The sequence below is a fragment of the Alligator sinensis genome, unplaced genomic scaffold, assembly GCF_000455745.1.
Source record: "Alligator sinensis unplaced genomic scaffold, ASM45574v1 scaffold1102_1, whole genome shotgun sequence".
NCBI lineage: Eukaryota > Metazoa > Chordata > Crocodylia > Alligatoridae > Alligator > Alligator sinensis.
Window position 1 is genome coordinate 735,911 of NW_005842342.1, and position 10,441 is coordinate 746,351.

At 41.7% G+C, this 10,441-nt stretch overlaps 1 protein-coding gene across 1 annotated transcript in view; it reads left to right on the forward strand.

The window, feature by feature from the left end:
- CPA6 (carboxypeptidase A6) overlaps positions 1-10,441 on the forward strand; it is a 150,577-nt gene that overhangs the window by 11,503 nt on the left and 128,633 nt on the right. The window contains exon 4 of the mRNA XM_025210220.1: positions 9-206. Within this exon, the coding sequence (XP_025066005.1) occupies positions 9-206 (198 nt within the window). The remainder of the gene's footprint in view (positions 1-8; positions 207-10,441) is intronic.

Below are 10,441 nucleotides of genomic sequence, written 5' to 3' on the forward strand. Positions count from 1 at the left end.
GGTCGTCTTTGTGCGCGCGGGGGAGCTGCCACCTGGAGACGGGGCGGCGGCTGCGGCGGGGCTCGCTCTCCATCCCTTGCCCCTTGCACCATGAAACTCCCGGGGAATCCCGGTAGCCGGGTAGCAGCTCTGCTGCCTCTTTGTCTGTTCGTCCTGAAAACCTGGGTGCCAGTGCAAGCCTACCTCTACAACAACCGCTACGCCGGGTAAGTTGCGCCAGCTCTCTCCCTGCACTCGCTCCTGGGAGCTTTGGGGATCATTCGCGCCTGGCTTTCCTGGCGTGGGGCGGAGGGACACACTGGTTTAAGCACTTGTAGGGACTCATAAAATACTCATCTCGCCTTCTTAACTCTCCTAAGTTTGTTAGCAGGGGATCTGGGGCTGTGGGGGCATGAACTTTGTGGTTGGAGGGGAATATCTGTATGCTCTGGTTCCTTGTTCTGTACTTTAGAGGTGCCCGGTAGGGAGGATGATACCTACAGAGAAGTTGGAGTGAATATGGACGGTGTCCCTTCCACTACCCCCATGCTAATTAACTGATGCTTCGGTTTAGTCTAAAGTGAATGAAAGATTTGCATGTCTCAGTCGAATGAATGTGCCTGTTTGCCTGATCTGGTTTGAGCCATCTTATTGGACACCAAATTTACCAAGCCCTCAAACATCCAGGGTTTTACTACAATGAGGCTGATATTTATATTTGAAAATTATTTTCCCCCCCCTCTTTTAAAACTAATGTCTGGTAGGAAGGGAGAGTTTGGCTTTCGTAGCAATTTAGACCAAAGTGCATCATCACTGAGCAATGGCCATTCTTAATGGGCTAAATGTTATTGGAAGGCTGTATATGTGTTTCTTACAGGGTTTGAAGATTTGTATTAAGTGTTAATCAAAATCATATTAACAGTAGGTAGGTGGTAAAATCAGCATTTCCCAACCAAAAGTGGGTGGATTGCTGAATGTAGGGAGGGACCACTGCCAACACATGGTGTATGCTCTGATGTAGAATACCATTATGATTCCTTAAAACTGACATGCAGATTAATTCGTAAACTAAAAGCAAGAACTGCATTTCCACTGTTATTTTATTATGGCAGTCAGGCTGTGTGTCGATTCCACTGTTGAACTGAAGTGTAAAAAACAGTCCATAGGCTTCAGCAAATTGGTAATGTGATATGAAGCTTTTCACCTTAAAGTCACTGGTAGTGACAGAAAGTACTTAAATGTGACAGCTGCTTTGCTGTCTCAGTCCAGTTCTTGGAGTATAGGTATTTCTCTCTCTCTCTCTCTCTCTCTCTCTCTCACATACACTCACACACACATATGCCCCTTTAGTTGGCAGTATCAGAAAACTGTGGACAGGGAGGCTAAATTCTCCTAGAAAGTAAGGATCATTCAATAAACTCTCTGTGGGGGCAGGGTTCTGTCTGGGGGCAGGGTTCTGTCCACATGAAACACACTGCAGGATGAGAGAAATTATTGGCTCTAAATTAAGGCTATCCTGCATTTATTTGCAGATGAATATGGAAGGCTTCAGTTTTCCAGTACTGGGAGTCTGCCACCTTTCATAAGTACTAATTGTATATATTATAGTATATACAAGATGTTAACATATCATTTTAAGCCTAGAAGATATTAATGAGCCATTCCAGTAGGAAGTTAGTCAACTCAAAGAGAAAAGGTAAAAAAAGTACCTTCGGGTATTGTATCTGCCCCTAAGTACCCCTGATAGTTTTTGTGGGTTTATAATTATATTTTCTTGCTCAAGCATTGGCTTGCTGTGTAAGAAGCCCAAGCAAACAATGTATACTGTCATCATCTGGCTATTATTCTACAAACTACTCTGAATAACCAAATCCAGGAAAATAAGACTTCATCAAGTAGCTCCATCCTGGAGCTTATCCTGGATAAGCTTACGGAATCGGGCTGATCCTGCAGTTACCCAGTAAAATTCCAGTCGTGAAGGGCAAAAATATTGATGGTAGTTAGGCTATTGATTTCAGTAAGAGGTCAAAGGTCCACCTAAGCCTAGCAGCCCATTAGGTTAACATGGTTATGGCACACTAATGTCTGTAGCAACAGCACACTGGGAAGTGATGGAGCTAGCATCACATCTGGCCACCTTTGACCCAAATGACCAAATACCCATTTACAACTAGGTCAGCTGAGGATGACCTTTGGCAAAAGTCCAGAGTGGGGGTCAAACTCATACTTCAATAACCACAGGAAGATGCTTTAACCACTCTGCCACCACACCTTTGTTTTCCTAGGCACCTGCTGGTACCTCAGTATCTGTAAAAAATGTTCCCAAAGTTCCATCAAATGCAAAAGAGAAAACTAGGAAACATGGAGATTTTCCCTCTGCCTAACCTCTTTCATTTGTATTAGCCCTAGGAGTGACTTAAGAAAACAGTAGGTTAAAAATTCAACCTCAGATAGGATTTTTAAATTGCAAAGGTTACTCTCTAATGACAAGTCTCTTTTGCCCTTCTGAAACTTCTGTCATCAAGTCAGAGCCCTGGGCAGAATCATTTTATTTCCTGTGTGTACTCCTGATTACACAGCTGAGCAGGTGTGACTCTTGCACCTGTTATACTGCTGGGGGTGGTGGGGCATCAGAATTTAATGTAGTGCTTTCAAGAGCAGCAGTTGAGAGAGGGACAGTTTTGCTCAGATCAACTTTAAAAAGTGTTAAAATCCCCTCACTTCCTTAGAAACTTATCAGTTCTGATTGTGTGCTGTCTGTCACTGAAATACCCAGGTGATGGTGGGGGCGCTGTTTTTGGTTTTTGTTTTAAAAAAGGCTCAGTGGGACTCAGACTTGGTGATGACTGTAGCACACCTCAGAGTAGCATCAGGATGCAAGAAGGCAATTACTTGTAGTAGTGGATATCTCCCATGCTCCCTTTCCTAACTCCTCCAAAGACATCAAAGGAGACCAACAAGAAGGGAGCAGAGCAAAGTTGCAGACAAAGCATAGGAAGGGAGCTGCTGATGCTGTCAATGAACAGAAGGACCTTGTAGTAGTCACTGCAACCTGAGAAAGGAAGCAGCTTCCGCCAGTGGGCTAAGACATGTTAGGGAACAGGTCCTCCCACACTTGCCATTGCAAAATCAGTGCACTCTATTTTCTTAGTTTAGCTCTTCTCCCACTACATGGTACATGTGGTTTGTGCAAGCCTTCCACCCGCTTCTTTCCCAGGCTCTGACTGACTTTCTGAATAGTAATTCTGCTGAGTTTTACTACAGATATTTTCAGAAAAGTGCCAGCAGCCCTTGTCTCAAGCTACCAAATGGAGACAGGGGCCAAAAAAACTGAGGAAATTAGTCTGCCAGATACCGAGCTTTTGGGGCAAGTGAGAAATAAAATAAAAATTTGGAAGTGGGGTTTTACATGCTGTAACTAGAATTCATTAATTTAAGAAATAGTGGGTGTGTCTACACATGCATTAGATCTGGGAGCACTTTACTCACAAGTAAACTACTCATGAGTAAATGTTCCTAAACAAGCATCCACACGTGCAGGAAAGCAGAAGCAGATTTGCTGCTAATGGCAGCAAACTGTTCCTGCTTCCTGGGGCCCTGCAGTGGGTCCCTTCTACCACCAGGGGGAGCTCTAGGCTCTGCCTGGGTGCTAGCCTAGGGGCTGCCAGGGAGCACTGGGCCAGGAGACAGCTGCCTCCTGGCCAGGGCTGGGACATTGCCCCTGGGGGGCTGCCTGCTGCCGGGGCAGGGACAAATGTCCCCCTGCCCCAGTAGCAGGGAGCTCCTGGTCTTGGCTCCCCGATTGGGGGCAGGGGACTTGGAAAGAGCTGCAGGGGAAGAGCAGGTCCCAGCCTCCAGCCCCGATCCACCAGTCGGGCACCTAGCAGCAAGCCCCTGGCTGGGTGGAAAATTCCCATCCAGCCGGGCTTGCTGCCAGATGCCCCATCATCAGATTGGGGCAGGGGGCTGGGACTTGCCCTCCTACCCCACAGCTCTTTCCAAGCCCCGCACCTTGATTGCTCAACCGGGGCTTGGGACTGGGACAGTTCCCAGCCCCCGCTCCATGATCACAGGGCAGGTGCTGAAGAGCCTGTTCCCTACCCAGCTCCGTGATCACAGAGCTGGGTGGAAAACAGGCTGGAGAGAAGAATCTCCCAGCCCCACTCCCAGCACCCACTCCCTAATTACAGTCTTGGAGGAGGGCTTGGAGCTCCCTGCTGCTGGGGCAGGAGGATACAGTCCCCACCCAGGCTCCAGTGGCAGAGCCCAACCTGGCAGCAGGCAGCTCCTGGGGGCAGATTTGCTCCCAATCAGTTGTCTACACGAGTGCTACTGCACAGTAACAAACTGCAAGCAAATTTGCTACTTGCATTTGCAGGTAGCAAATTTATTATTAGAGCAGTTTACTGCATAGTAAGTGTGCATGCTTACTGCACATTAAAGCGTCTCATGTAGACTCATGCAGTGACACACATTGGTTGCAACTTTAATAGTTACGTGGCATGATACATTTTCCAAATCATAAAAAATTAAGAGTATTAAAGTGATTCTGAGGCAGATAACAGGGAAGAGAACTTGAAAAGAGAAATTATTTAAAACCCCCCAAAAAAAGAAATGCCTGGCTATGGATATCAATACCTCCCATGCTGAAAATTTTGCCTATTTCGTATTGACATTATTAACTACCCAGGTATTTGTGTAACCTTGTCTTTTTGCCTAGATGAGCACAGCTACTAAAACTGAGAGCATTCAGTGAAAGCTCAGATTGTTTAATGAGTATGAAAGTCATACTCGTTCAGGTAACTATACACAAATGTGAAAGCTACACATGTACTGCTGGTCTGGCTGGTTTCTAGCAGCTTCCAAAGCATGAAACAGGTACTTACTGTATTCGGGGTGCCCAAAGCATCCTCTGGCATCAATTTTGGCATCCACTGATCGTCTAGCAGTCACTCATGTTAAAATTAGATAGTCTTACTTTTGAGCCCCTATTATATGTGCAGTTTTTGCAAAAGTGTGGCATATTTAAGAGATATTTGAATTTAAATGACCTGATATACTTTGAATTAAAATAACCTGATACCAGTGATCACATGGGAAACAGTGACTCTAAACTTCCCCAAAGCAACTGCATCATTTGCAGCCAAGTCCAGATCCTCCAATTCCATAACATGTGCCTCTGTGACTGGAGTAAAGCTCCTAAATCCCATTCCTCAAAGGGCCTTGTGGCATGTCTGTATGGCCCAAGAAAACACTATGCAGAGGAAACTGAACTAGCTCTAGAACCAAAGGCAATATAGCCAATGCAGCATGGCACTGCTTCCAAGCAAATTCATTCTGCTGAGAAGTGTCTTTGTGTAGTAGCTATCACAAGCACACAGCAACAGAATGAGTCTCAGCTCTATTGCACTGTAAACTTTTATTTGTGAAAAAATGCATTGAAAAATGTAGAATCCAAGCCTCCCCATGCAACATATGAATTAACTCCCACCAAAAGAGAACGTGAGTTATTTGTAGTCTGCAGAGGAAGAGTAGAGTCCATGGATAAGCAAATTTCTTTACACAAATTAGGCAACTGAGGAAAAGTATATGGAAAAAAAACAGGAGGAACTAAAATGCCTTATTTCTTGATCTGTCAGATGTAGTGGATGACGATGGTGAAATAAAACCCCAGTTCACAAGTAAAAATTAACAAGTTTGCCAGAAAAATGCAAGGGTTTAGGTTGTAGCCGTGTTGGTCTAAGGACATAGGCAGACAAGGTTCCTTGGGTGAATTTGATATCTTTTATTAGACCAACCCAAATAGTTGGAGAATATTTATTAAGCAAGCTTTTGGGTTCAAAAACCCTTCGTCAGGCTAAGGAAGTTTCCGCAGTTGGGATGGAATGAAAAGTAAACAAGCCAGGGGCTGGGCTGGGCAAACATTTATAAAATTGACAGTCACACACCTGAATCAGCATAAGGCAGTCACAGTGCCAGAGCAAATCTTTCCCCAATACAAACTTGATAGCCAAGATATCATTATTCATTTGTATAGTGTGGACAACACTGTGGTACCATATAGTGCAGGAAACAATAGTATGTAAGGCATTTGCTGCCATCTGATGTCATTGCCACTGAAAACCAAGCTCAAGAGAAGGGGTGATTCCAAGGGCTACTACAACTGCCCTTGTCTTTTATTGAATAGCCTCCCCTGCCACTAAGAACACTGAGCAAGCAAATTTATAATAGAGGAAACAATTCTTTGATCGATTGATTGAATGATTGATTGGATAATCTGAATTTTTCCATGAAAGCCAGCAGGGTTTGCCTGTGGACACCATTTTACATCATGCGAGAGAAATGCAATACTTCTGACTATTTAGTGCTGCAAATGCAAGTTATGCAACTTTTTAGGTTACAGTGAATAAAGAACCACCAAATACTAGTTATTCTAATTCTTGTCTATTATCTTTGTATTTTCATGAATAATTTATTAGTGGCCAAAGCAGGAAAATATTTTTAACAGTTAGCATGTAGAATGCATGTATTTAGAGTAGAGGATGAAGGGAGAAGCCTACAGGCTAAAAAAGTAGAACACCCGCGTACCCTACCCATTAGGGGATGAAGAGAAAAACATGTAAAGCAAATCAGTTTGTCTAGCCTAGTCTTCAAGATTAGTTAAGATTCAGGACAGAGTTTTTCACACTGTAAAAGCTGCTTGAGGTAAGGTAACACCCAAACTGGACTGTGGCTAGTGTCACTGTAAGAAGATACTCTAAATCCTTTGCCTTTCCTTTTTAAAATTTTCCTGTTTACAGACAGGGAAATATTTCTGTGAAACACGGCAAGATGGAGGATCATAAAGAAAGAAAAAAATCACTTTCCCCTGACTCATTTGGTTTTTGTTTATTATTTTTCTTAATCTAATCTGGAATTGGTTATCTATACGAAAGTACATTACATTTTGAATATGGAAAGTAGAAATGGGTGGTCTTTAAGAAAGAAACACCCTGCTCATGTGGCTTGGCGTGAATGTCACCAGCTACGTGACTATAGAGTTTTACCAAGCCATCATGTGCACACACAAATATCAAGCAAAAAGCAGACTGTTAAATTCTTGTTTTGGAGTAGGACAGACTTTGAAAAGCAGAAGTTTTCAAGATGTCTTGTATAAACCACCACAGTATATATGATCAGGGAAGTAGGATTTAGCATTTTTAAAAAGTTTGTATTACTGGTAATATATTTACCGAATTTCAGATTTATCTTTTCTGAGTTGCTGAGAAATTGGCCAGTTATAATTACTAAATGATCAGTATCTCATATAATATTTACAAAAAACACACAATATCAAACCACTCTGAAATTGGAGAAATGTCAGGATCTTACCAGGGTGACAATTTCAGCATGGTACAAAATAATTATCAAGATATATTTAGCCACTATTAATATATCCACTTATTTGGGAAATGTCACTTGTTCAGAAGAGTAAAACAGCATATGCTTCAAACAAGGAAAGAATCTGTAAATCAACTGCTGTAAGAAGGACTTTACTTCTTATAGAAAAATAAATAAATGCTCAAATTTAAACACAATATTTAAAAAAAAATAATGAAACTGCATGCGTGGCATTCATCTTTGAAATATATGGCAATAAAGTACCAGATGTTATATAACAAATGGATGTCAGAGGAAGACAGAGCCACATTGGCTAGAAGCAGCAGTTAAAATTTGCTTTTAGCAGAGATCTCTTGCTCATAAAAAGAAGAAACTATTTTGTATTTAATGCAAAAATAATTACTAGCTTTTGAGACTTGTTTTCCTGTAGTCTGTGGAATTTTGTTGTTTTAAACTTGCTAGTACGATACAGAGGGGGAAAAGTTACAAAAGGGTTTATGATGGAGAATGATTGTGAGTTGGTTTCATAGCTTTTACAGGGCACCAACTGAGGGGAATGTGGCCTGCTGGACAGATAACTGGAAAGGGAGTTGAGAAACCTGGGCTGTCTTCCTGACTATGCCTCTAACCTGCTGTGTGGTCTTAATCAATTCACTTTAATTTCCAGTTATACAGATGGGAAATGGAAGCATATGGGTCAGGTATACTTTTCTTTTAAGATTGAAGGATAATAATTGCTCCATAAAAACCTTTTGAGTAGTTTACATTTTCTGAAAGTTTAGGTTTAATATACAGTGAATTAGTTTTGGTTTTCATGAAATAATAGATAACGGTAGTTTGTTTAAATCCAAAGATTTTCAGTATGTAATCATGAATGGTTGTTATTTTAACAAAAGAATGGACTTGATGATGTACTAGGTCTTTACATTTCTAATTTCTGAATGATAAGATTATTACAGGCGTTAGTAGTATCTACCAAAATACACCAGTGTTTCCTATATTGAAATGATTGCACATGGATATAAATTATTTGTATCTGTTCAGTTGTGTGTAGGATGTAGGAATGAACAATGTTTTCACATGTATATGTAAGCAGACAGTCACATAAAAGCAATGAGTTTATTATTGGGTGCATTTTGTTTTATTACCTAATAACAGAAATAAACACAGCTGCTATGTATCTAGGTTCTACACATTAGTATTTAATGGAAAGTTGTGTATTATACACACAATTCCCCCCCAAAATACTTCAGTTTATAGTTTTCTAGATCATATTCCTTTAGGCATATCAAAGCAGCTGTTCTCTTTTAGGACAAAACTACAGCAAGCTTGAAGTTTAATATTAATCACAGCTTTGAGTTATCTAGCAGTGAGAGAACTTGAACAAGTTTGTATTAGTCAAATATGGCCAGATAAACAAATTTACCAAAAAATGGGCATACACAAACATTTCCCCTTTAGGGAGGGAGTAAGAAAGCAGGAGACTCTCTTTGATAAAACCATCTGGAAACTGGGAGCAGCAGACACTTTTAGTGAAAGCAAGTGCTGCTACAGAACTAGTCTCTTGACAAGCAAGAGCTTATAGCTTTATATCAATAGTTATTTCATGGGAGGCTTCTGCTCCCAGTTTCTCAGTTGTCAAAGGAATTCTCTGTACAGTCAGGAGGAATGTGGTGAGTAGAGATAAAAGGTCTTCTCTGCAAAACCTAATTTTATTGTTACCTGTTCTTTGAATCCCCATCTCATTCATCCTCCTCACGTCTTGTCATAAACCTAATCTGTTTTGGTTGTAAAGCTGGTTGGGTAAGGCCTGTCCTTTTACTGCATGTATGTTTAGTACTTAGCAGTACAGAGTCTTGATCCTTTACACCACCTGTGCAATACAAAGATTACCAAATTGGAATCAGTCCTATATTTTATCCAAAATAACTGTAATTAGAACTAGGATGGCTAATGGTAGTGCTTTGCCATGAAATACATGACAAAATTTATTAATACAATTGTTTTCAATTTTATAATTTGATTTTAAGTTGTAGTGAAAGGCAAACAATACCATGTAAAATTGTTTATAAGTGCATAGCCCATTTGTTTAAGCCAATAGCCATCTTTACCAGCATTTTTTTTTAATTAAAATAAGATGAGTGAGAAAAAAGCTAAACTGCCTATCTAAAATAAATTGGTTTCCATTCTGTATCTAGAAGACAACTATTTATCTGTCTTAGGCCTGGCCTATACTAAAACTTTTGTTGGCAAAAGTTGTGCATTGCTGACAGATGTTTCCATGTATCTACATACAAACGGCCCAGAAACCAAAAAAAATTATACCACATCCCCGAGAAACAGAGATCCTCAGTTGCCTATGCTTGCTGACACAAAGGTAGCATGGACATGCCTTTGCTTCTGGTCATGTGCAGACATTACACTTTTTCTGATTTAGGTGGTCAGAATCCAGTCTATACCCGTAATTTGGGGGGGGGGGGGATAAAACTTGACTTTAAAGCCAATCCAGTGGAGAGAGGCTACGTGTCTGCCTCTCGCCCCTAGCCCTGCCCTGCCCTGCCCCACCCCCTCTTCCCCCCGCCCCATGCTGGGATGGGGAGAAGGCAGGGGAGGGAGCTCCATTCTGGGGTTTGCCTAGCCTGGGCTGAAGTTGGGGTGGGGGGGGATTGGAGCTCCCCCAAGGTGGGCTTTTTGAATGTCTGTACTTAGTTTCTGTTAGTTGCAGCAGTTGTCCAGCAGCTGCCTCACAGTACTCCTTCCCTGCTTACACATTTGACCTCTAGGCTCCTAAAAATCCCGTCAGCCAAAAAACTGCTCAAAGTAAGGAGATGTGGCACTTGTGGTAGTTAGTAGTGTTGGCTGATGCAAGGCAGCAGAACTGTTGTGACAAAATTGGGTTGTGTAGGCATTAGGGCTGTGCAAAATTTCGGCGGCCGTTTTGTTTTGTTTCGGATTCGGACGTTTCAGCTGCCAAAACACTGAATCCAAAACGAAACACAAGGCTCCAAAACAGCTCTGAAACGAAACAGATCCATCCAAAACAATGTTGCAAATGTTTCAGACTGTTTTGGAAGCAGGCTTG